Raw genomic sequence first — 26,541 nt, 5'->3', positions numbered from 1 at the left:
CTGCGACCTACAGACAAGAATTAAAATGCTGAATTTTCAACTTCTCCCATCAGCAGCCATTACTAGCGATGGGCAAATGAACCTTTGAAGAACTGAACCACTGGAGCCAACTATTTTGAAGATGGGTTCATTCTTTGAAGCTTCAAATTACTGTATAGCGATCTCTCCTGCTGTGGCATGTCAGGTGCAATCCCATTATTATTATTATTATTATTATTATATATAATAGTGAGGCCGCACATGTTGGCCAAACAGTCATGGGAGTTGAAATGTTCTCCCTGTGTGTTCCTTATTATCCAGTATTTTTAACGAATCAAGCTTTGCAGCGGTATTTCAAGGGTTCTAAGCACAAATCGAAACCACAGTGTGGAACTGCCATCAGCAGCCATTACTGACTGACAGCATACTCACCTCTCTCAAGGTCTCGTATCTGTGGTCCTTTGGGCGCTCCGCCGTAGACACAGGTGCTTTTGATTCTGGAAGACTTGCCGTACTCATAAGCCACCTGTTGGACCTGCTGGGCCAGCTCTCTTGTTGGTGCCAGGACCAAACACTATTAGGCAAGAGGGCAAAGAGTTAGAAGTACACTGGAACACAGAGAGTGTGGAGATCAAAGCACTGTAAACTGTAAAAGTTGGATATAATGGCAAACAGTCCATCTTTGGGAATCTGTCGGTCACTCGCGGGAATATTAGGAAAAAAAAATTATTACATCAGTTCCCCCAGAAGACCAGGAATCTTAGGCTCAAAGAAGTTGGTGACCACTGCTATATATTATGGGGAAATTATTGGAAATCTAAACAACCTAAACAACAGACTGTGTTTCACCTTCAATTTAGAAAGAATATGAAAATATGAACTTACAATAGGTCCATCTCCTCTCTCCAGGTAGGGCTGATGATTAATGTGCACAATAGAAGGAAGTAGATACTGCAGATACAAAGAGTAGTTTAAGAGAACACAATTATTATTGATAAGGACCACATTCACTAATCAATCACGTATATCATTTCTGCATTAGTAACTGATTACTGATTTAAAAAGTGGAACCTTGGTTAGTGTCATTAATCCATTCCAGAAGGTCCGACTCTAACAGATTAATTTTTCAAAATTCCAGAAACCCAATAATGCTAACCCAAAAACTTTTACAATTATAGTTTAAAATGCAAAAAAAAAAAACACTTTGAAATGTACTCAAATGGAGACAGTTTGGCGTTAATTTTCAAAGACAACCAAAAAACAAGCTAACCTGGACGTACACTAACTACACGAGGTTCCACTGTTGAATTACTTGGAACTGCCATCAACATGCATGCATTCTTACAGCGAGAGTCTTTCCAGATCCGGTCTGTGCGATGCCCACCATGTCCTTGCCACTCAGAGCCACAGGGAAGCCCTGAGACTGGATTGCTGTCGGCTCCGTAAAGTTCTGCTGCATCAACACCTCCATCACATATTCTACAAGAGGGAAGGAAGCCATCAGTAACCAAGACCACATTTTTCTTTTGTTTTATTTTGTCAAATGATTAAATTTTTTTAATCGAATTAATCCATGTGAGTGTAGTGTGAATGGTTGTTTGTCTATATGTGCCCTGTGATTGGCTGGCGACCAGTCCAGGGTGTACGCCGCCTCTCGTCCGAGACTGGGATAGGCTCCAGCATGCCGGCGACCCTCGAGAGGATAAGCGATATAGAAAATGAATTAGTTAATCACCATTTGTAACTATGTGTGAAATATACCATTCTTTACTGTATTTCATGAAGCGATAGATAGGACACAATTACATATATTTGTATGTACAGTAAACCTCGGATATATCGGAAATTCGCTCACAACGGACCGATTTTTCTGTAATGCATTTCCAATAAAAATTCATTGCATATATCGGATTTTTTATAACGGATTTCGCCTATTTCGGACAAAATCTCCAGTCCCGTTCCAATGCATTTCCATTAAATTTCCCTCGCATATATCGGATGGCCGCATCGTGGCGCTCCGATTCGCCGAATCGTGACAGGCCGCTATACGACGTCATTTGCAGCGTTTGCAGCGTTGCCTGCGCGTCCAGGTACATTGGAAACATAGTCAAGGAAGTGCCTTTTTATAACGGATAAAATCCCATTTACGCATATACCGGATATAAATCCGATATATGCGTAAAACGGACATTTTCCGGTATACGCATATAACGGATTTCGCTTATATCGGACAAAACCAGTGGGAACAATTGAATCCGATATATCCGAGGTTTACTGTATGTATTACTTTTCTGCTAGCCCTGTGATTGGCTGGCGACTAGTCCAGGCTGGATCCAAAGACAGCTGGGATAGGCTCCAGCATGCAAGCGACCCTTGCGAGGACAAGTGGTAGAAAATGAATGAATGAATGAATGAAATAACTTTTCTGTTATATTCCGAGTGTCCATGAATGCATCTAGCGGTCATCTACTGACAATGAGCGAGTATTGTACTGATGACGAAGGGACTGTGACGTGTTTGTGATCTCTCGATACATATATGGTGCTGGTATTGCACTGCTGCTGATGTGTTCAGGTCAAAATAAAGCTACGTATAAAAGCGTCAGACTACGTGTGACCATCGATAGGGAAAACGTGCTGTTTAGTGTTCCCCATATCAACATGCTAACTTTTGACTAGTGTTATCTTATAGCGATGCACTACACACATAATGATACATGTTGGTTTACTCACGTGGAAACTGTGCCTGTTGAAAAGTGATAACAGCTTTGGGACAGTCAGAGCCTTTAATGGTGATCTCCTTCTTACTCCGAAACTCTTCCATTTCATACTAGAAATGTAAAAACAGGATTGACATTGTCCACACACTATTTTTCATCTTGCTACAATAAAAATGCAAGAGCTATCTGCGATGTAGTTGATGTAAATACAGTCACCTGAAAAGGCTCCATTTGTTAAATCATGTGGGTGATTGTGCAATGAATACTGTATATACCTGACTCAAGTGTTGGACTTCTGGGTGCTCAGTGTAGAAGTTCTTCTCAAATTTTGGCAGCTCATCCATGTTCCACTTCTTTTTCCGGAGACGGTCCCCTGGATTCCCAAACCTCATAGGCGAGGGGCCACTATTGCGAAGACCCACAGGCGCAGAACGAGGCCTAATAAGTAGTATATGAAGAATCAGCCATGCAGGATTCAATTTACAGTGTTAACATACTGCAAAACAACAATTGCACATTAAGGAAACAATTGTTTGCATACACTCAATTTTTTTCTTTGCTGTCTATAATAAATGTCAAACAGCACTGTAACATATCACATACTATTAACAATCCTATTATATATAGCAAAATAATTTAGTACTGTACTATACAGTAAAACAACTACAAAGTAAATAATAAACTGTGCAGTAACAAGAATAAAATACTAGTTGGTTAATTACTGAAATTAATTACCACGAAAAACAAAATCAACAGCAGTAGTAGTAGTTCTCACAAACAGAAAACGTTGCAGGCTGATTCAAACTACGCTCTGTTCGACGTTCAACATTGAACGCGATCATATATGCACAAAAATAAGTTACCTGTCTCGTCCACGGTCCCTGTCTCTGTCGCCATAAGAGGAGCCCCGTCTCATGGTCACAAAAACAACAGTACTTTATGTGGGCCACTTAGCTACTTCGACTCTTTTCGTCCACAATTTTCCAATTGACCACAGACACTCTTATCTTCCAGCAAACACAGTCAACTTACTCATTACACAAATACCTTTCTTTGTGACCAAAATTACGATTAAATTCAAATGAGCCAAGCAGTTTGTGACGCGTAACATAAACAGGCTAAACGAAACTTAGCGCTTTCGCTGTTTATTTTCCCTGCCCTCTTTTACGGCGTAACTGAAATTTGCTATTCAGCGTAACTGTCGTGTTATTGAGCGGATGCTGCGTATGAATATTTGCGTAGTGATAATGGTGAATATTATATATTTGCGAGTATTTTTTGCCAGAAGATGGCGCTGTACTAAAAATAAATCTATTGGGTTTTAGCGTACAATATATACACAAGAATCGATTTAGAAAGGGGAAGAAAGAAGCAGTAATGGTAGGTTTTTTTTACGTTAATCAGACTTATTAAACACTATATATATATATATATATAAATGTGTGAAAGTATTAGTGAACGCTGACTCACGCTCCAATGCAGTAGGTGACGGTAATGCAGCTTTGCCACCCGCCATGAAACAAAACAAAAAGCGTAGAAGAAGAAGTTTTTTCAGACGAAGAAGTGGTCGGTACCGACATTAGTTTTAGATATCAAGCTAAATATGTAGTAATGGGAATATAAAATAATACAAACTGTTAGTTGAAAGGACATGCCTCTGCTTATTCGAAATAAAGGAGTAGAGAGTTTAACCTCGACCGCAGAACTGTTCGACAAATATCCTCATTTACAGGTGGGTTTTCAGGCTAGTGTTGCTAGTGTTAGCATCGGGAGTCAACAATGATGCCAATCATTCATCATTTACTGTATGTGTATGTTCAATACTTGTATTGCTAACATATAATCAATTTTCATTTTTTTCATCTCATCTCTCCAAACAGTCAGCATTTGACATGTAATTACAAAAAGTGATCTTCCCTGGGTTTTAGTTATACAAATTGTAAACTGTTAAGGACTATCTTTCCCTGATTTTTTTGTCTTACAATGCAACTGATATAGTAAAACCTACTAATTCATTCCTTGATATGATTTTTCGAACAACAGGAAAATGCAAGAGCCTTTCGTTCCCTGCCTCTCACTGATGTTGACCCCAAGTGCCTCCTGTATGTCCAGCAGAGAGAGTTTGCTGCCACGACACCAGAAGACAGTAAGCAGAATCAAGTCTTGAAATATATCAGGGTGTTACCAAATTATTTTCTATTATTTTCCTGTCTGCAGTTTATGTGTAACCATCTGATTCAAGATTTTGATCCCATATTAAACTTTTGTGTTTCATGTACGCCAGATAGTGTTTCAGTGATTGGCTCTGACGATGCCACCACCTGCCATTTGGTTGTGCTGCGGCATACAGGTAACATTTGCTACCTTTGTTTTTGTTTTTTACAGTAGTCCCTTGCCACATAACAGTTTGAATTTTGCAGCTTCACTCTATCACATTTTCAAAAATATATTAATTAATAGATGATGCTATTTTATGGTTGTATACATGCTATTCCTGGGCTCCAGACTTACTGATTTTTTTTTACCAGGAGACACTGGACAGACAGTGGTTACTCAGAAATGTTGTTCAAATGAAAGCAAAAATCGAATGACTATTGCAGGACCAGTGTGGTGTACACTCGAGACCCCGAGTGGTCAGATACTGCAGATAGACCCTGCTAGTACTTCTTGTTGACAGAAAAGAGTCACTAGTGAGTGGATCTATGCTGTGACAAACTTGTTGCACAATTTCCTGTCACATTTGGAACACATTTATTGCGAATCACACTAGCACAAGTTTAAATTAGGTATTTTCTATTATTATGTCTACTACATTGGGTAATATGAATGTAAAGGTGACTATAGAGGTGTTATTTAATGTCTAGAAGTCACTAATAATGTTAAAAACAAAATTTAAAAGGTCGTATTCTATGCTCTAACTACAAAAATATTTATATAATATTTATTTATGAATAAGGAATCCATCTTAGTCGGGACAGAAACAGATTAACCGCGATAAGTGAGTGACTGTATATACTGTATATGAGTTTAAATCAGATTTCCCTTTTGTTAGGAAGTGGAGCAGCTTGCCTTGCACACTGCGATGGGTCCAATACTCGATCGGAAGTCCCACTCCTTGTCAAATCTGTCACATCACTGACTAACTGCAGTAAGGAGGGCAGGTACGGAACTGGCACACATTACATGTACTAAAATATACATTTTGTGAACTTAAATCAATTTATTCTGCTTTCATATCTCCTCCACGTAGACTTGAACTGCATCTTGTTGGTGGATTTCAGGATGAGGCAATGACATCCCATGAACTGAGCCTTAACATTCTAGGTAGGTTGCACTGCTACATTATGGGAATGCAATTCTGTGAAACTCACAGAGGAAACTTTTCACTTTATAGTGGCCTTCCAGCAACTGAAAGAGGATATCCACCTGGAAACATGCTGCATTACAGGTGACATGATGTGACTGTTCAGAAGTCTCTAACTGTCCCTACATGTGTGTCATACATTCTGTGGTGCTCCCCCCGCCCCCGCAGAAATGAACGATGTGCTCATCAATGCTGTTCATAGACCTGCAATTTATGGTGTAGGTATGTGTATACTACCCGGGATGTTATGCTATTCTTGACATGCGAACCACTTTTTGATGATTGTGTTTTTTGGAAAGGTATAAATGTTAAAACAGGGCAAGTGTTCCCTGCAGCTTTCCCTTGTAAAGGACCGGTAGAGGAGCTGCGGTCAGCACGCACCTTCACGGGTGGACAGGTAACTGCGAGATCTTCACTGGCAAAATTATGTTGGTCCTTTGAGGTTTAACTCAAAAATCTTTCTAATGTTTTGTTTCAATATTATTTGGCAGATGGTTGACATTTATGACTCACGTCGAAGACTTGTTAAAATCGGGCCTTGCAAGTGGTCTCCCAATATGGATATTGCCTTTTGGTTGTCTCAAGACGACAACATAATTTTAAAGGTAAATAAGTCATAAACGCCTCCTGCTCATCTTTGAAGTTTCATAATTGTATCCTCATATTATAAATGGGTTCAAGGGGTGTCTGTTGTGATATGTGGTATATACTGTTAAGTGATGATTATTATTATTTTTTTGTATCCTGCCTAGTACTTGTCCACATCGCCAATGGCTGAGCCACCGCACTTTGTCCACCACATCAAATCCACCATCCAATACCTCCTGGAGCACCCAGACTCTGATAGTCTCTTCCCTGGGGGTCAGCCACAGCTCTATCACAGGTCTGAGAGCGGGGAGTGGGAGAGGTTTGCCCCCCTCACGCCATCGTCTACACTTTAACATGGAACACAGCTCTTTTCACCTCTTTTGATTCTTGCACAGAGTGGCCCTTCCTATCACCTATCTGCTTTTATAATCGTGTCTTAAAATGGACATTACGTCTATGGAATGGCTGTCCTGACTCATCTGGCTGGCCCAGCACAGAGTAGACACTAAAATACATTTGGTTCTTATCTGAAACAACTAATGTGTCTCTAGGGTAATATCTGCACCTTCTATATCTTGTTATGTTGTACTATGTTGATGTCCTCTATGCCTCAGTGTTTTCCTTTCAATGAAAATGTAAACATTGTCTTTTTTTTTTTTTACCCATTTAATGGGTTAAAGCAAGGAAGTAAAAAATCTGGATAATGAATACTGGATGTATTAAACAATTAATGTAGAAATGAAATCACAGGGTAAATACAAGCAGCCCATCAAATAAATAAGTGCTAGATCCCTGAATTATCTTATTGTGAAAGAAATAAACTACTCAATGACAAATTTGTGTTTTTGTTATTCATTCTGAAGGAGACTATGTGTGTGAAACCTATTTTAAATTGCAATTAAATTGTTAACAGGCACATCACTTTGATTGATGGATAAGGCAGTCTTAATGCCTAGGTATGTGTCCTGGAATATGCACTCAAATTATTACAAATTAACAAATAATTTGTATTAAATGGACAACAATTATGTATTTTCTTCCTTACATTAATACTGTTAAGAAAAACATGTTAAGACATGTCATGTCTTGTGTGGTAGAATTCAAATTAATACTACCCATGCTTTTATTTTGAACCTGACTTTGCCCTGAACAGGAAGTCATTGCACAATGTATGCTGTGAGCACACATTTACAGTCTGGTTTATTGATAACCAAGATACGACAGCTGGGTCCTAATGGTCACCTGGCCATGATTTTAATCAAATAAGTACTTGTTCTAACACGTTTGACTCAGGGGCTTAAAATAGAAGTGGTTATTCAATCAATTTTACTTTGAGTTAAACTGCTATACTGGATGTGTATGAAACGTCTCATAAATCAATTAAAGCCACGTCAAACTAAGCAACCTGACTGTTTAATTTCGTTCCTCCCATTTTTCCAGTTGAATAATTTGGGTCTGTATTATCCCGCCCCAAAATGGCGGAACCAATCAAAAACAATCATGGGCGGAGCCACAAACAAACACTCCCCTTGAGTATTGCCCCCCCCTCTATGCCGCAAGGAGGCGAACTACCTGGTGTCAGTCGATGGCCCTGTGGACGATGCTCTATGCAAGTATTTCCTTTCACACTTCCTGACATTGATCGAGACAAATAACATCGACTGTTTTGTTTTGTTTGTTTTTTTTTTTTGCTTAGAGTGTTGCCCATCGGAAATCATTTTAATGTGGTGAATCTCATTGGGCAGATATGACGCACGTCTGAACCGTCTTGACAGAATATGACAGAATATAATTTAGCGAAATAGAGATGCACATGATTTATCTAACCGTTCTTTGATAACGCCGTGTTGAATTAAGCAGTGCCGAGCTACAAGAATGATAAATAGGTTTGCTCGCCATGTCCGCCGGTTCCCCTGGCTCACCAACGTCACGTTGTACGGTTGCCTGTTCGCGGGAGGGGACTTTGTGCACCAGTTCTTTTCCCACAGGGACAAAATGGACTGGAGCCACACACGGAATGTGGCTGTGGTTGCGTTCAGTTTCCATGGCAACTTCAATTTCTTCTGGATGCGCTTTCTGGAACGCACATTCCCCGGGAATTCCGCCGGGATGGTGATGAGGAAGCTGTTGGTGGATCAGACCACGGCGGCACCCTTCGCCACCAGCGTTTTCTACACAGGTCAGTCAATGGTTGACTTGGTGGGTACTTATCTGACTAACCTGTTCTAACCTTCTGTCCCGTCTTGTGGTGTAAAGGTCAGCGATTGTTCTTTGAGAATGAGCCTCACATGGCAGACATGTGACGCTAGGCATCAAGTATGACGTCAGAAGAGAAGATGAACTAGCTGCTCATTTGTTGTTATCGTGTGAAAAATCTCCCAGTACTAATTCATCTATTCCACTGTGGTGACTTTACAGTGTATCCACAAAGTATTCACGGCGCTACACTTTTTTCCCAAAACCTTATTCCAAATAGGAATTAATTCATTAATTCATTCACTTTCTACCGCTTATCTTCGCGTGGGTCGCGGAGGTGCTGGAGCCTATCCCAGCTGTCTTCGGGCGAGAGACGGGGTACACCCTGGACTGGTCACCAAATGATTACTGATGATCAATATTTTTACTAGAAGGGGTGTCTATCCTGCTTCGTGACTGAGGTATGCTGGAGTCCATCCCAGCTGACCTCTGAGCAGAGGCGGAGTACACCCTGGACTGGTGGCCAGCCAATCACAGGGCACATATAGACAAACAACCATTCACACTCACATTCATACCTATGGACAATTTGGAGTCGCCAATTAACCTAACATTCATTCATTTTCTGCCGCTTTTTCCTCACGAGGGTCGCGGGGGGTGCTGGAGCCTATCCCAGCTGTCTTCGGGCGAGAGGCAGAGTACACCCTGGACTGGTCGCCAGCCAATCACAGGGCACATATAGACAAACAACCATTCACACTCACATTCATACCTATGGACAATTTGGAGTCGCCAATTAACCTAGCATGTTTTTGGAATGTGGGAGGAAACCGGAGTCCCCGCAGAAAACCCACGCATGCACAGGGAGAACATGCAAACCACCGGGCCAATGGGCGAGGGTGGACTTGAACTCGGGTCTCCTAGCTATGAGGCCTGTACGCTAACCACTCGACTGTGCAGCCGTTGACATACTATGTTTAAATATGTTTAAAAAAAACGACTATGTTTTAGTTAAGCCTATCCCAGCTGTCTTCGGGCGAGAGGCGGGGTACACCCTGGACTGGTCGCCAGCCAATCACAGGGCACATATAGACAAACAACCATTCACACTCACATTCATACCTATGGACAATTTGGAGTCGCCAATTAACCTAGCATGTTTTTGGAATGTGGGAGGAAACCGGAGTACCCGGAGAAAACCCACGCATGCACGGGGAGAACATGCAAACTCCACACAGAGATGGCCGAGGGTGGAATCAAACCCTGGTCTCCTAGCTGTGAGATCTGTGCACTAACCACTCGACCGCCATGCCGCCTGTTTTAGTTATTTAGAATGCAAATATTTGAGGGGAAAAAAGGAATTTATTCCGTTCTGATTTCGGAACAACACTAGCGAACGCGAATACTTTGCGGATGCACTGTACTGCGAAGTGATACAATGATAACATGACAGGAGAAGAGCTTCAAAACAACAGAAGAGATGTATCCTATCTCGTACGTTTTACCATTATTTCTTTCTTTTATGCTAAACAGGTGTCAGCATCTTGGAGGGTAAAGATGACATCATGGAAGACTGCAGAAACAAATTCCTGAACACTTACAAGGTCAGCGTTTAGAGACAATATGTCACATTGTAGTGAACCTGTAACCACGTGGCGACGACTCTCAAGAGTCGGTAGCTTTATGCCAAATGAAACACACCCTGAAGGTGCGTATCACACCCTCTTTCTATCCTCTTGGTCAGAGCTTGGTGTGCTAAGTACCTATGGGTACTACGGGGCGACAATTCACACTCACATTACTTTATGAGTAATTTGGCCCTAATGTGGTTACCTGGTGAAATAATACTGAATGAGGGAAGGCTGGTTTACACATGTAAATATGGTCACGTGAGGCGTGGCGCACATTCACGAGTATTTATTTTGGCATAATGTTCCCATCTCTCGAGGGCTGTAGTCATATGGCTTCATATGTAAACTATGTTTACATATGAAAAATATTGTGTACCCCGCCTCTCGCCCGAAGACTGCTGGGATAGAAAATGAATGAATGAATGAATGAATGAACGAATGTTGACATTTTTGGCTGATAACTGGATCCGCATTATTTCTGAAAAGTGAATTTTCGCAAAGGATTCCTTGTTTATAAATGGAATATTTCGTAGTTAGAGCATAGAAAAACCTCTTTATGAGCTTCTAAGCACATTTTTAACGTTATTAGAGCCCCCGAGACATGAAATAACACCCCTACAGTCACCTTTAGACTTGTATTACCCAATATAGTAGACACATAGTGATAATAAGACATAAAGTAGCATTGGGAGGGTGCCTTGTTTCTTTACTTTGATGTTGTCTTTGTGTACAAAATATGCATATTTTGACCAATAATAGGCCTTGGTCAACCACAATTTAGTTAAAAAAAAGATAGAGAGATAAAGATAGAGTGAAAGGATGGATGGATGGATGGATGGGTGTGTGATTCACTAATAGACCAATAAATGCCCTGGTTGGATTAGTATTGCTCTTTAAACAGTCCTTTTCATCTGATCAACATTACAAGGTTTTAAACATGAACTGGATGAGTCGGTTGTGTGATCCATCCATCCATTTTCTATGCTGCTTGTCCTCTGTCATGTTTTTAATTAGTCTACATGTAATATAATTGTATTGGTGGAATAAGGTGCAAGCTGTTAAAAAAACAAAAAAAAAACAATGGTCCCCGAGCCCCACCTTGAACACCCTTGGGCTTTGCTCTTCACGGTGTGACGTCATTGCCAAATAATTACTTTCCTCTCTGAGGAAAAAGTTCATTCATTCATTTTCTACCGCTTTTCCTCACAAGGGTGGTAGGGGGTGCTGGAGCCTATCCCAGCTGTCTTTTGGCGAGAGGCGGGGTACACCCCGGACTGGTCGCCAGCCAATCACAGGGCACATATAGACAAACAACCATTCACACTCACATTCATACCTATGGACAATTTGGAGTCGCTAATTAACCTAGCATGTTTTTGGAATGGGCGGCACGGCGGACGAGTGTTTAGCACGCAGACCTCACAGCTAGGAGACCAGGGTTCAATTCCACCCCATCTCTGTGTGGAGTTTGCATGTTCTCCCCGTGCATGCGTGGGTTTTCTCCGGGTACTCCGGTTTCCTCCCACATTCCAAAAACATGCTAGGTTAATTGGCGACTCCAAATTGTCCATAGGTATGAATGTGAGTGTGAATGGTTGTTTGTCTATATGTGCCCTGTGATTGGCTGGCCACCAGTCCAGGGTGTACCCCGCCTTTCGCCCAAAAACAGCTGGGTTAGGCTCCAGCACCCCCGCGACCCTCGTGAGGAAAAAGCGGTAGAAAATGAATGAATAATTAACCTAGCATGTTTTTGGAATGGGCGGCACGGCAGTCTAGTGGTTAGCACGCAGACCTCACAGCTAGGAGACCAGGGTTCAATTCCACCCCATCTCTGTGTGGAGTTTGCATGTTCTCCCCGTGCATGCGTGGGTTTTCTCCGGGTACTCCGGTTTCCTCCCACATTCCAAAAACATGCTAGGTTAATTGGCGACTCCAAATTGTCCATAGGTATGAATGTGAGTGTGAATGGTTGTTTGTCTATATGTGCCCTGTGATTGGCTGGCGACCAGTCCAGGGTGTACCCCGCCTTTCGTCCAAAGACAGCTGGGATAGGCTCCAGCACCCCCGCGACCCTCGTGAGAAAATGAATGATTTTGGAATGTGGGAGGAAACCCACGCATGCACGCGGAGAACATGCAAACTCTACACAGAGATGGCCGGGGGTGGAATTGAACCCTGGTCTCCTAGCTGTGAGGTCTGCGCGCTAACCACTCGACCGCCGTGCCGCCCAAAAGTCCTACAGTTTTACGTTTTAGTCTTAATAAGAGCTAGTTGTTCACCTTTCACATAAGATATAAATTGAAGTGGGTTGTGGAATGGCAAACACTCCAAGAATAGTCTATTGTGAATCCTTGACTCGATTTCGAAGTCTCTTTACTCACATTTCTTTCAAGCTTTCATGATACGTCTCCACCACAAATTGCTTCTTTTTGCTTTTGGAGTAAGCATGCTGGGTTTATCTTGTGGTATTTTTTCTTTTCAGACGGGACTAATGTTCTGGCCCTTCATGCAGGTAAATATGAAATCTCCCTTTTGAGGCATATATTTTCATTTTTGCTATTGGGTGCTCAATGCAAATGATTTACAGCCTCCAGTTTCCATTGACTTGTAGTTAAGCTACAAAGGTTCTTCATGATTCCTTAAAATATTAATTTGTCTGTTGAATAGTACAACTGGTCAAATCAATACTTGACTCTTACTACCGCTTTATCTCCACACAGTTACTAAACTTTGCCTTGGTGCCTCCATACATGCGGACCACCTTTAGTGGCTGCTGTGCCTTCGTCTGGGCCACATTTCTGTGCTTCTCACGTCAGAGCGGTGACGGCACCGCCGGCGCTGCCCTCGCATGGATGTTCCCCCCCAAAGAGGACATAGAGGAGCCCATAGTGAAGACAGAAGAAGTGAAAAGTCAGGTAGTTTCTCAGGAAGCAGCAGGATCTCAACAAAAGTAAAAAAAAAAAATAAAAGACAGGAGAAGCAGCTGGAGTCACAAGAGACAAGAGACAAGAGTGCAAGCTCATGTGTCGCTCAGGGGTCAACGTTCAGGCTACAACTGCCGAGGTCATTCCTAAATCAAAATAGACTCATCGGCCTTGACATCAGCTACACTTACATATTACATCTAATTGTGTACCTAATATTATGGCCATTGAGTAAGAAGGTGCTCCTCAAGACAGCCATAACAGCGAGAGGTTATTTAAGCATTGTCTTCCACGTACCACACAGTGAATATGCATCGTGTTTGAACTGATCTTGCACAAAGTGAATAGAGGTTATAAATGGCACAGTAGATTCCTTGCCTGATTTGCTGCCCCGCATATTCACTGATTTATTGTTTCTGCTTTAACTGTACTTATTTTTTTATGGTAACCTAAATATAAAGTAGTTCCATGGCGAAATGAGTGGTGCAGCTATTAATCCAGCAGAGGGTGCTATTTCACAAATCAATTCATTCAACATTTTCCAGTGTGAAGATGCTTTGACAAGACGTGATGTTGTATAACTGCACATTTAGTAAGTATAATATTGGACTGTGTGCCTGAAAAAGAGAATTTAAAATGTGTTTAATAATCGGGATGCATATTATACCATTTAGTATCCAAGAAAAGTAGATATAGGGGTATCCACAATTCGCGGTCTGACATTTGCAGGGGGTCTAGGAAGGTAAGCGAAATAATAGTGACCAACTTATCATTGAACCAACCACTTGATATGCTAAATGTTATTATTGCCCCTCTGCATATTCAAAAAATACAATTAATTGTTAATAAGATAACCTATAGTAACCTATAACAAAGTTCCGATGTTGTTTTGTTCAGATAGCTTAGCATATATTGACCTACAGTGTATTGCTTTTAGCATCTTTAATGTACGAAATGGTCACTCCAGACTACAAAGTCATTTCAGTTGTGCACAGGCATTGCTCAAGTTTGACAGCATGGAGTCTGCAGAAAACAAAATAATTTAATTGATGCCGCATCTCTGTGACATCTTCTATATCTATCCAACAGCTGAGTTTGAAAAGTACATGAAGTAACGGGCATCTGCACCTGCAAAATATTTATATTTATTATTTATTTAATTTTATTATCGTTTGTAAGGGGAGCAAAGTCAGAGAGAAAAATATATTTTACTGTTGCGTTGTATTTGCTCTTGATTCTAACCCTCATTGGATTTCATTGGAAAGTGGAAACTGGGAAATAAGTTAACCTGAGTTGAAAGGGTTGGTGCTAATACTACTTTTCATTATAGCTACTGAAACCAAGCATAAACTTTACTATAGACAAAAAAAACAATACAAGCAGTACATTTTCATGTTAACAAAATACCAATTTTCTGTGAATATTAAAAGTATAGGGAATATTATGTTGAGACTTCCATTTGCTTGATGCCAGATTCTGCTAGATATGAATGTGATGTCATCGGTTTTATCATTTCCATGTTGGTTTCAGTGAACATGTTTCTTTATTATTTTTAGTGCATGCTTTTATTTGGAAATTTTGGGTGGTGTCAAAACATGTAGTTCGATAGATGGATGGATGGATGGATGGACGGATGGATGGTATGTCAAACAGGTGGGATTTTTTTTATTGGTCTCTGAAGAGAATGTAACCATACAATCATGTTTTTAATCGAGTAGAACAGACTAGATATCTCATTTTCAGTTGCACTGTAACTTATTTTTTAGGAATCATGAATTTAGGAAATTATTATACAGGTGCGTGTGAGTAAATCCTAAATTTCACTTGTTGAATTGAACTACTGAAAGAAATGAACTTTTCGAAGATATTGAAATGTGTTGAGGTGCCCCTGAAAGCAAACAATTTACTGACCATATCGGCAGATTGTGTACTCAAGACCGGATGGTGAAACTGTAACATTTGTAACACTGATTTTAATATTAATATCATTCAGAGTATTTGACAGTGTTGCAAATACGAATGTGAGTGTTGATATGTTGTTGCACTTCATTGTTGTATTTTTAAAGAAAAAACAATTATCCTGGTTTCTCAGCCGGGCCTGCCAAAGGCTTTTTGTGTCCCTAAACAGACATACATTATATGCTGCATAATAAAGATAGTAATGAAATGGTTTAGTATTGTAACTGAACCAATAAACACATATTTGTTGTAAAATGGGATTTAATAAAGAGCAGAAAAACTGTTATTTTTATTTGTGCTCTCTTTTTTATATCTAATTTTGCCTTTTTCCACCCTTCAGCACCACTCCACAACACATTTTCTTTTAAGCCCCATGTCTGTCTTCTATATTTCAAATGAACCCTCCATATTCCACTAGTCATATGCAGGACTCGTCTACAGAGGGGTCAGCTAGATCGGGGGTTCTTAACCTTTTTGACAACGAGGCCCAATTTTTTCAGTTCAATATTAACACTGTGTAGATTAAATTGATCGCATTAATTTGTTTTCACTAATAAATCAAATCCACTCACAGTTTAGCAAGCTAACAAGCATTTTATATTGGTGTTTTTATCTCCTGTACAGCGACCTTGGGTGTCCTGAAAGGCGCTTTTAATAAAATGTATTATTATATTATTATTATTATTAAAACCTTGAATGAATAATAACATATGATAAAAATGTGATCATCACAAAGATTTTTATTAACCCATCTTAACTTTTGCTAATAATTCATGGAACAAATCAAGCAAGAAAAATGTGAAGGTTTAAGTCAGGCATATTAATAAAAAAGACCAATATTTAGATTTTACTTAAAGCGTTAGATAGCGTCAGACCACACACTGGGCTGTACTTACAAAGCCGTACTTGTCAGGATTGTACCTAAGTAAAAATTAAAAAATAAAATAAAATAAACACCTGACTGACACATTACCACCACCATCTGGTCGGAAGCTGCACTACAAGTGAGCGTCTCATGGATAACATACAGTAGCATAGCGGCTAGCCTATCTCTGGTGTCTTCAGTTGATAACCTACTACGCAGTCCCACGGCCCTCGCTGCCCACTCAGTTTTTTGCGGCCCAATGTTTAGGAATCACTGAGCTTGAACGTGGTGATCACCTGCTGCTTTGTGGTTAAACACGGCTTACGATTAGTCAAAACAGATACATATTTAAGTAACGTTTACATATTGTAACCTAATTTACACTTCTTTCAGGCAACTGTTTGGGGAGTGAGAGACAGGGACTACATTCAATATTTGTGCAGATCAAATATTAATCAGTTTGACTCTTGAGTATGCTTGTATGTTTCACAGCTTCCTGTTTTGTTGCATTTTCCTGGTTTCAGTTTCGAGTTCAGTCTGTACGGTACAGATAAATAAATAATAATTATCGATAGGTATATAGATATTAAATTTAATGCCTTATTTACTGTTATGTCTACAATAATGGGATAATGGGTAATTGGGAGTGGAAGCATGATGATAGGTCTAAGCTTGCACGGGGCCCGAAGTAAAATTTGATTTGGGGTCCCTTCACACAAAGAAAAAATAATAAATTTTTCTTATTAAGTTAATTGCTCTTGGGGCCTGTGGATGAGTGGTTAGCACGCAGGCCACGCAGCAAAAGGCACAGACCTGGATTCGATTCGCTCAGGCAACCTCATTGCTGGCTATCCAAAGCTGGTATTGCTGCCAAAGGAACTGCAACCAAGTGCTGACTATGACTTGATGCGTCGGTGTGAATACTTTTGCAACAGTGAAATTTATGCATTCTGTCTACGATAAAGAGTGCTTCTGAACGAAATTAGTGATTATTAATCAGTGATAATTAATCAGCTATTTCCTTTCATGTAAACAGGAGAAACACACCTTTCCTTTGTTCTGTGCCGATAAATTGAGTGTTGCTCATGGGTATGAATACTTTTGCAACTCACTGTACTTTGAAAGCCATGAACATGCTTTGTATGCCATCTATGAAAAAGATTCAATTTATAAATAAGAAATCCTACTTCACTGATAATTACTAGAATTTTGGTATGAACGATTATAAGAGTAGTTTTTTAGAGAATGATGCATGTTGGCTATTTTATTAACGCTTCCAAAACAGAGAATCTAACCTAAAACCTAAAACCACCCACGCTTATTTCGACGTCATCGCAGAGCCATTGGGTGTCTCCCTTCGCTCTATTTCCTTGCCAGCACTGCGCATGCTCCCTGCGTCTCGTCTCCATCCCTAAGCGGAGACTAAAAGGAGCCCGGATAAAGATGCTCAGCGTCGCTGGCTCAGCCGGCTGAAAACGTCATTATCACGGTGTCGGAGGCGCACATTTAGCGTCGGCAGTCATGGAAATGAGCAAGTCTTTCTCCGACACGGAGCGTGCACTCCGGAGCTACGGCGCCGTGTCACAAACCGCGTGGACGACGGACAAAGGTGAGCAACATCCACGGTGAAGAGAGGTCAGATGCGTTCAAGGCATGCTAGGATATTCGTACACGTTGTGCTTGTTTGATTTGACCATTTGCATCATGATATTTGGTAAAATAATCGCAGTATAATAGAGCAAAACTTAACATATTTAACTTGATTTTATTAAAGGTGCAGACCTTTTTGGTCGTGTACCTCTTATTCATGTATAAGAATAAACGTGCAAGTTTTCAGATTTTTTAAAATATATATAAATAAATAAGAGTAACACTCAATCTTCATTATGAAATGTGATTAACATTGTTTTGATTCCATTAACAACCCAGTTGTGTGAAACAAGCGCTTTCAAGTCAATTTCTCCGAGAATAAAGCTTTTTTTTTTTTTATCCCTGCACAAATTGTACACTGAAGCTAAATATGTCTATTCAAATTTGTTTTTTACATGAGCTAGTCAGAATTTGGAGACCAAAATAGAAAATAGTGTGTGTAAACAACACATATTTGAACACACTTGAAGAGTATCGCTTTATAAAGCTCATTACCTTATCAAAAAATACCCCATTGATTAAAAAAAAACAGAACCTTTAAGTTATTTCGCCTGAGCATCCCGCTTAATTACTGACACTGTATCTGGAATGACGCAAGCGTCGACACCAGCAACGAGGTGAAGATGCTCCCCCAAGAGGACAACTCACCACCAGGGAAAAAGGCAGTAGAAAAGTGCATGGTATATTTTTAGACACAGATCCAAGACCCTCTGTGTACAAACACACAAAAAGCCTGGAAAGATGGAGGCAGCCCCCTCCCCTCCTAACTGGCCTGTGTGTGGGGGGGGAGGGGGGGGGTATACATTGTGACTGCAGGATGTGTCATCAGCTGGGTGTCATGCAGATGCTGACATTTACCTGCTGTCGAGGCCCCAGCGTCCTCGCTGGGTTTTGACCTCATTAAATCCCAAGCTATGATGTTGAGGCTGTTGGCTTAACGAGGGCGGCGTTGGATGCAGGAAGTATAGTGACACTCTTCATCCCGTGTTGTGTTTGTGTTGAGAAGGAAGATGGTTTTCAGTGGTTCAGCACAAAGAAAAAAATGAGCAGACGTGCAAAAACGAGCCGTGTCTAAACTTTCATTTGCGAAGGGAACAAAACAAGCGCTCCTTTTTTGGTTTGAAGCTGCTGTGGTGAGTCAGCTGCGTCCTCGCTGACTGCAGTTTGGGTCTCTGCAGGTGCCTGAGCTAAACCAGTCCTCTATAGTCCTCTATATATATATAGGAAAAGCTGTCCATGAACCACAAAGTATCTGGAATATATTTTCTGAAGCATAAAAAAATGGTATGAACCCATAATTTGGCATCATCCTGAACGTACACCGTGTCATAAATAGCATATAGGTGGTGTTGTTTAGGTTTAGATAATAAATCAATAAACGTCACGATAAATGAAAACAAACTCCATAATTTTGCCGACCCCGCATATCTAACAAAAACATGACACCCCATTACACAGCATATTTGGCACACAAGTTAATGAAAAAAAGTGTATATGCAAATGAGCTGATGTATGCATTGACACAATGTGAACTTCAGACTACTATATCCGGGTTTGTTCTTAATTTTTTTTAGTCACTATCCAGACAATAATTTGTCATTAATGAAAAATTTGTCTCAAAATAATGCTTCATCTACTGCCTTGTTCTTGTGCGAGTGAATGCTGCTGATTGCAGAAAATGGTCTTTTGCCACAATGCGGTCATAGAAACAAACACATCGATCTTTATTTGTTGACATGTCAACCTTAGAGGAGGTGTGCATTCTATTGAGTACTATTCAAGTATGATTTAATCAGCAAAACCTATTAAAAACTTTACTTTTGGAACCGTATCAGACATTCCCAAAGACAAAATCCACACACATATCAATTCAAATGTGTAATTTGGTGGTTGTCTGTCTGTTGACTGCGGTGGGTGCCCTACTGAGGGTCATAAACTAAAGATTTGTTGCCTAAGAATAGACATTACAAGATACAAATATCCATGAAATAAAAATTGCTGACGGATGCTGGGCAGGTCAGCAATAAGATCATTGCTGCATGTGGTGCCGCAACATTTGATGTAATGATTGCTTGGTTAAGTGTTTCGAGGCTGCAGTGTCTGGTGAGGGGGAGAAATACGCCAATCAGCAACTAGACGCAGCTGGTCGCTCAGTCGGCAACATCAGCAAGCCGCTCTCTTGTGCGTCAGGAAAGGTTGACAAGATGGTCCCTAATGATATCATGTGTCTTTTCCTTCATCATGCCATGCACACATATTGTTGCTATGGGCAGCAGGCGGCTGACAAGGAACCAACTCGCTAACTTAATCTTGTTTTAAACAAAGATGAAGTCCTTGGCTGGGAGGAGTTAGCAGGATGCTCAACAAAAAGTAATAGGAAGCTGACATACTGGCCTGCCTGTTCAGTAGACACTTTTACTTCTATCTTTGAATTGAAAAAGAAATGATATGTTCCGGTTTCAAATAGTGCTATTATCATTACGCCATTATCTGATACTGGAGCCAATTTGGTACCTTTGACACGGTGCCGGTGCTGAAACGGTGTTTACATGGTAACAAACACATTAATCCTTCAACAGAACCCCTCATTGCTCATAATAATAAGTGGGATTCAAATGTTCAGCTATACTATTAAAGATACTATACTGTATTTTCAGACTTGGTATCTTTTAGCTTGTTTTATGGAGCTGTTGAAGGGGACCTATTATGCTCATTTTTTGACCCTTTGTATTATACCCTTTGTCTCCTATAGAGCAGCTACACACAATAACCCGCACAGAAACTTTTTAGCTTTTCCAGAATCTGCACCTATTCCTGCTGTCTTTCCTTTGATGTGATTTGTCTGTTTGCCCACTTCCGCAGTGATTGGTCACACGCCCAAAGTGCTTCCCAATTATGAACCATATAAGGAAGCCCGCCTCTCTGTGACATCACGAAGGGGCAGTTTTACCACACCTTTTGAAACGGAGCATTTTGAGCCATCCTAAACCTCTTTCAGGGCTCACTTCCAAATGCGCAACCTCATTATCTGAAACTTTGGCATCCAGGGCTCGACAATAACGTTGTACCGATGGCCCGGGGTAAGTTAAAACAAAATTCGGGCAAGTAAATCCAATCAGTGATATTCCCGTCGGGCAAGTGCACTTTAGCATGCCGTACTGCCAAGAGTTTTTTTAAAGCGGTTCAGTTGGGTGTTGGTAAAACACAGACTGCGTAATTCCGCTGGTAATTTGCAAACCAATCCTTGCAAATCTTGAAATGGACCAATCAGAATCGTTTTTTTAGACCGCGGTCCGTAATCCACAATCCGCGTTTTACCCACACCCGTTCTTGTTCGCGATCAACCAATCAGCGATCGGTTTCATTTCTATGTGTATTTTTCTCACCTTTGCTTCACAAATTATTGTTTGACCATTGAGCATTTTTTTCTGGATTAAAAACACTTTACTAGTACACAAATGTGTCAAATGTTTCATTGTGGTGCACAACTTATAAATATCACTGCTTACTATGACTACCATGTGTAAGGTAGCATGGCTTGCCATGTTAACATACATCTCCACAAATTTTCAGACATTCCTCCAAATACAATGCATCAGTACTATTATCTGATGAATTATCAGCATATATTGATATATGATATCATTATGGCAGTCTTTTCATTTTACATGGGGCAAGTTCGGGCAAGTAGTTCTCACCTTAAGGATTCCCCATGGGCAAGTCATTTTGGTTTTTAACGTAGAGCCCTGCATCGTTTAACAGGAGAATACAACATTCTAACTACATTTATAGGTCAGAAAAGTGGAAAAAGCACAATAGGTCCTCTTTAATAGATACCAATATATATTTTATCTTTTCTTGTCATGTATCTTAAGAAATACAGTAAAATAAGTAGTTTCAAAATAGTTTCAAATTATGATTAATCATGATTGATTGCAAACTGTGATTAATCTGACTTTAATATTTGACAGACTTTTTATTTTTCTGAAATTTTATGACATGCATTACAACAGAATAGTAATTTAAATTTGTTAATGATGGGATGCACGGTTAGCGTAGGCCACAGTCAGGAGATTGGGAAGACCTGGGTTCAATTTTCCGCTTGGTATCTCTGTTTGGAGTTTGCATGTTCTCCCATTGAAAGGTGCAAGACTTCTCAGCCGTTCTTTTACCTTCCTTTTTTGTAACTAGCAAAAACATCCACTATATGTTTGCACAGATGGAGGAAAACGTAAAAAAAACTGTTGAAAAATCCTTTGATATCGCCTATTCTCCTTACGTCTCTGGTGAAAGTGACAGGTAATTGCTATTTTTGGCTATGTAAGTTGACGTTAGACAATCCGAAGGATGTCGACTGAAACAGGTTCCACTTGTTAAATGTATTTTCTACTGCTTTTACAAATTCGTCCCCACTGAGGGACGAATAAAGGCATATCTTATCCTGTGAGCTGGAGCCTACCCCAGCTGATTTTGGGTGAGAAGCTGGGCACACCCTTTTCTCCTAGTTTCCAAGAAAAAAAAATGCTTGTTATGTCAACTGGATCAAATTTGAAAGTGAGTGTGAAAGGTTGTCTGTCACAGGAGCTGGGATAGGCTCCAGCTCACCTGATACACGGTGAGAATGTGTCAAAAAGCTTAGTCAATGTTTGCTTTCTGTCTCCCAGGCCACAGTGATGTGTCCATGGCAGAGAGCACCATCTCTCCTGAGGAGATTGAGGTGGAGATGGCTCGTATCCAACGTCTGAGGGAAGTCTTAGTGCGTCGGGAGTCGGAGCTGCGCTTCATGTAAGTTGAAACTTTTGGTGGTGAAGATTTGATCAAGGAATGGTCACACAGTGCCAGCAGCCGTTGTTGCCTGCTGCATTATCCTGTTGTTGCCATGATGTGCCACCTATTTGTGCCACCTATTTGTGCATTGATTATTCTGAGGGCTGACCATGCTGTAATGAACTTACTGCATCCTCATCAAGGATTACACGTATAGATTTATATCTGGCAGGCGTTTTCCCAGCATGACAGCTGCACTGCTTCAGTGTTCCGCTAACTCACTATTTCCTACCACATAAACAAAAATATATATCAGTATCCCTATTAGAGTTCATTGTTAATCATACACTACCCCTAGGAATACTTGAAGGCACTCAAGTTGGTAAAATATATATACATACATATATAATCCCTGGTTTATCATGCTTAATTGGTTACAGACCCCCCCGAAGAAGGATTCCTTATTTATAAATATAGTTTAGTTAGTTAGAGCATGGGAAAACAGTTTATGACATTCTAAATATGGCTCTAACATTATAAGAGACCTCTAGGCATGAAATAACACCCCTATAGTCACCTTTACACTCCTATTACCCAATACAGTAGACATGATAACAGAAGATAATTCATTTAAGATGTAAGTAGGACTCATATGGATGTGTGTTGCTGTACATGAGTTCCAGTGGGTGGTTTAGAATTTCTAGTTGGGGGGTACTTGAAAAAAAATTGACAGTGAGTACTTTTTTAGGGCATATTACTTTAGACACAAAAATGCTCAGTACAGATTATTAAGGATTAAGGATGGGACATTCCATTTCATATTGGACTTATTATTGTCAATGTATTTCTTTACAGTGCATTGTTTTTATATGGAAAAATATTAGAGTGTTCATTGTCTTGGACTGCAGGCTAAATGTCATACTTGATGGCGCCCACTGTGCACAAGCAGTCGCTTGATGTGAAAGTTTGCACACGACAGAGAGTTTTTTGGTTTAAATGAATACATGTCCACCATATTGATGAGTTAGTGTCAAGTGTGTGGAGCTCACGTCATTCAAAGGCTCCACAAGGCGGTCGCCATGCCGGTTATCGCTGCTGTCAGACTGTATGCGACACCACCAAATGCCTCTTGGTGTAAAACTAGCCGTCAGAGGGCAGACGCTTCTGGAATTTACTGATAGTGCTGAGAGACTTTAGCACCAGGCTGCTGTGAGAGAGGGAGGTTGAGAAGTGAGCAACGTGGATTAGTGCAGAGGTGATGGGAGGAGCGGGTCTGAGTGGATGAGTCATCGGGCTGATCTATTGCCAGATGAATCCATGTTGCATGTTCCCCATCTGCCGGGCGTTGGGATGCCTTCATGTTCATGACAAATTCAACCGGGATTCAACCTCACCTGTCATGTCAGCTTTGACGAGACTGATGTCTGTGGTTAGCTAATAATAGTATAACCCAACTGCAGCAAAGGAACACTGTGGCTGTGTTTCAGTTGGCACACTTCCACACTGAGACGTAGCATTTTGGTTCACATTGAGAAGTACAGTAAGCTAATTGATTTCAGACGCTGTGATGGTACCAGGGAGAGTGCCGTCACTTCTAAGGGCATGACACACAGATTACAGTTATCAGTACACTCAATCAATAATTGATTCTCGGTTGAAAGAAGTAGGACGACGACGGCAGAAGCAATATGTTTTAACGTGGATACAAAAATGCTACAGTCAAATGGAGCCAGGACGAGGAACGGTCACTTATTAATTTCTTGTGTCCAACCTAGCAGGTTGATCATTAATATTCTACCGACATTTGAACCTTGACAGTGTTTTAACAAGAGAGAAATGTTAATACTAGGGGTGCGCCGATCAATTGGTATCGGCTGATATCAGTGGAAAAAGTACGGTATCAATATCAGCTGATACTTGCTCTAGAATGCCGATCCCCTCCGCTGATCAGTTGTGATATAAAGTTTTGTGGTGAGCTTTCGAGGCTCGCATTGTGATCATCCGTTGGACAGCAGCTAAAGCCCCGGTCCCAATCCGCTGTACTTGCAAGTGTGGACACCCCTAATATAGCCAGTAATACATTTAAACATTTACACTGCATGTATGTGATCAGTATTGGTATCGGCATTGGTCGAGTTCACTCAAGGAATGCACAGGGGAGAACATGCAAACTTCACACAGAAATGCCTGAGCAGGGAATCGAACCCGGGTCTCCTAGCTGTGCGACCTGTGCTAACCACTCGTTCAACGCACAGTTTTTGGCTAACATAATGAATAGAATACTGCAATATGAGGTATATTAAGAAGCACTGTGTTACAATGCCATCTACTGTACAGAGTTGGAACATCAAGCTACATCACAAGCAGTCCCAGTATAATGTGTTTATGAGCCTCCACACATACAGTAAATGTGACTGTAACTTACTTCACATGTTCCTTGAAGGTTCGCCCCGCAGGATGGAAAATGTGTTCTCCATCCGTGGTGATGATTGTGATTCTTGTGTCGCAGGATGGACGACATCCAGCTGTGCAAAGACATCATGAGTTTAAAGCAGGAGCTGAGGCAGATCGTTGCAGTGCCAGGTACATCTCAAGCCAATGCAAATATACCCTGATCATGAAGAAAGCCTTCATAAGAACATCTCTTCATGTTTTTTTGGAGCTATCCAACCAATATGTAAGCACGCAACATTATTTAAGTACATTTTCGGCATATTAACGTGAATACCACAACCTAATAAGTTGCGAATGGCATTGTTTGATCTCTTGTAATGTAAACAAACACATTTTAACAATACACGTTGCAGCTTAAAATGTCTAGTTAAAGTGACAAAATACACTAATATAACATTAAGTGAAAACATTGTACTCAACTGAATGATTCCTTACAACCGGTTTCCTTGTTTATGCATTTGCAGACATGCTAGGTGGTAGAGCTCGATGAAGGCCCTGGTGTCGCCATCCCATCTGTACAATTTTGCTGTTTTTTTTACATTTTCCCAAACCGTGACTTTATTACTGTAATAACTTTTTCAACAGCCTAATTTTCCACTGAAAAATAGATACAATATATACATTAATGTACAAAATGAATGCTAGCTAGCAAGCTAATGAATATGAACTAGCATATATTACAGTACTAGTGCATGACTCAGCATAAGACCATACTAGCTAGCTCTCATTAGCAGAGAAAGAATATCTAACACAGTTAGTTTACCTTAAACATGACGTTACAGCAATAAAGGGTAATTAGACAACATGTTTAAACACTTACAGATAATGTTTTGCCAAGGATTACAAAAGAAGTAGCATATGAAAGCACTTGTGCCGTTCTTAAAATGGCGCATGGGCTAAAGTGCCTGCTGCTTACACTGGGAGGCTGCTAGATGGCGCTGCCACGCAAATCCAATCAACAAAGAAGAAGCGAGGGTATTCGTAGCAACAGTGACATCTAACGGAAATACAGCGAATTACACCAAAACACAATGACTTCATTGTGAGCGGCAGAGCAAAGACTGTAGTTTAATGTTTAAAGTTTTTCCTCACATGAGTTTATTCTTGTAAAATTTCAACTTTTTTCTTCTTAGAGTAATGCTTTGTTCCCCTCTTAATATTCTGGCGGAACATAACTTTCTGCAACCTAATTTTCCAAAAATCACAATTTTATTCATTTAAAAAAGTAACACTTAAATATTTGAATTTGATGCTACTAAAATGACAATATTCTCATAACATTCTCTAATTATTCTCATTCAACATCTCGTTATTTAAAAAAATCTATTTTCTAAATATTTATACTTTCTTCTTGGTTTTCTCTTGTAATATTATGACTTTATTTCCATTATATAGTAACTTTCACTCATCCTAATTTTTCAAAAATTCCAACTTCATTTATTTTT

General features: G+C 40.3%; 4 protein-coding genes across 7 annotated transcripts in view; 3 read left to right on the top strand and 1 right to left on the bottom strand.

Annotated features, from left to right (window-relative positions):
• Nucleotides 1-26,039, bottom strand: part of LOC131139384 (probable ATP-dependent RNA helicase DDX17) — a 35,697-nt gene extending 9,658 nt beyond the window's left edge. Inside the window, exons 1-8 of one of the 4 annotated variants that reach the window (XM_058088995.1) lie at nucleotides 25,917-25,970; nucleotides 25,517-25,609; nucleotides 25,068-25,167; nucleotides 2,974-3,136; nucleotides 2,712-2,808; nucleotides 1,325-1,458; nucleotides 865-930; nucleotides 412-553 (exon numbers count right to left, since the gene is read on the bottom strand). In XM_058088995.1, coding sequence (XP_057944978.1) covers nucleotides 412-553; nucleotides 865-930; nucleotides 1,325-1,458; nucleotides 2,712-2,808; nucleotides 2,974-3,090 — 556 coding nt within the window. In that variant the 5' untranslated portion in view covers nucleotides 3,091-3,136; nucleotides 25,068-25,167; nucleotides 25,517-25,609; nucleotides 25,917-25,970. Of the gene's footprint in view, nucleotides 1-411; nucleotides 554-864; nucleotides 931-1,324; nucleotides 1,459-2,711; nucleotides 2,809-2,973; nucleotides 3,137-3,561; nucleotides 3,891-25,067; nucleotides 25,168-25,516; nucleotides 25,683-25,916 lie in introns of those variants that run through there. The other 3 variants (XM_058088977.1, XM_058089004.1, XM_058088986.1) reach the window with 3 other exon arrangements.
• Nucleotides 4,219-7,478, top strand: ntan1 (N-terminal asparagine amidase). The gene is made up of 10 exons (XM_058089030.1): nucleotides 4,219-4,430; nucleotides 4,742-4,844; nucleotides 4,983-5,048; nucleotides 5,751-5,859; nucleotides 5,949-6,022; nucleotides 6,093-6,146; nucleotides 6,231-6,284; nucleotides 6,362-6,459; nucleotides 6,554-6,667; nucleotides 6,815-7,478. The coding sequence occupies exons 1-10, from the start codon at nucleotides 4,350-4,352 to the stop codon at nucleotides 7,001-7,003; spliced, it is 942 nt and encodes a 313-aa protein (XP_057945013.1). The 5' UTR covers nucleotides 4,219-4,349; the 3' UTR covers nucleotides 7,004-7,478.
• Nucleotides 8,177-15,664, top strand: LOC131139424 (mpv17-like protein). Its single transcript, XM_058089056.1, has 4 exons — nucleotides 8,177-8,829; nucleotides 10,380-10,450; nucleotides 12,960-12,989; nucleotides 13,198-15,664. The coding sequence occupies exons 1-4, from the start codon at nucleotides 8,526-8,528 to the stop codon at nucleotides 13,429-13,431; spliced, it is 639 nt and encodes a 212-aa protein (XP_057945039.1). The 5' UTR covers nucleotides 8,177-8,525; the 3' UTR covers nucleotides 13,432-15,664.
• The window catches only part of bmerb1 (bMERB domain containing 1), a 13,321-nt gene continuing 4,395 nt past the window's right edge, over nucleotides 17,616-26,541 (top strand). Inside the window, exons 1-3 of the mRNA XM_058089067.1 lie at nucleotides 17,616-17,834; nucleotides 22,540-22,660; nucleotides 25,152-25,225. Coding sequence (XP_057945050.1) covers nucleotides 17,747-17,834; nucleotides 22,540-22,660; nucleotides 25,152-25,225 — 283 coding nt within the window. The 5' untranslated portion in view covers nucleotides 17,616-17,746. The remainder of the gene's footprint in view (nucleotides 17,835-22,539; nucleotides 22,661-25,151; nucleotides 25,226-26,541) is intronic.

Source organism: Doryrhamphus excisus, chromosome 1 (genome assembly GCF_030265055.1).
Source record: "Doryrhamphus excisus isolate RoL2022-K1 chromosome 1, RoL_Dexc_1.0, whole genome shotgun sequence".
Classification (NCBI taxonomy): domain Eukaryota; kingdom Metazoa; phylum Chordata; class Actinopteri; order Syngnathiformes; family Syngnathidae; genus Doryrhamphus; species Doryrhamphus excisus.
Note: the sequence above shows the minus strand (reverse complement) of the source record. Positions and strands in the feature narration are given on the sequence as shown.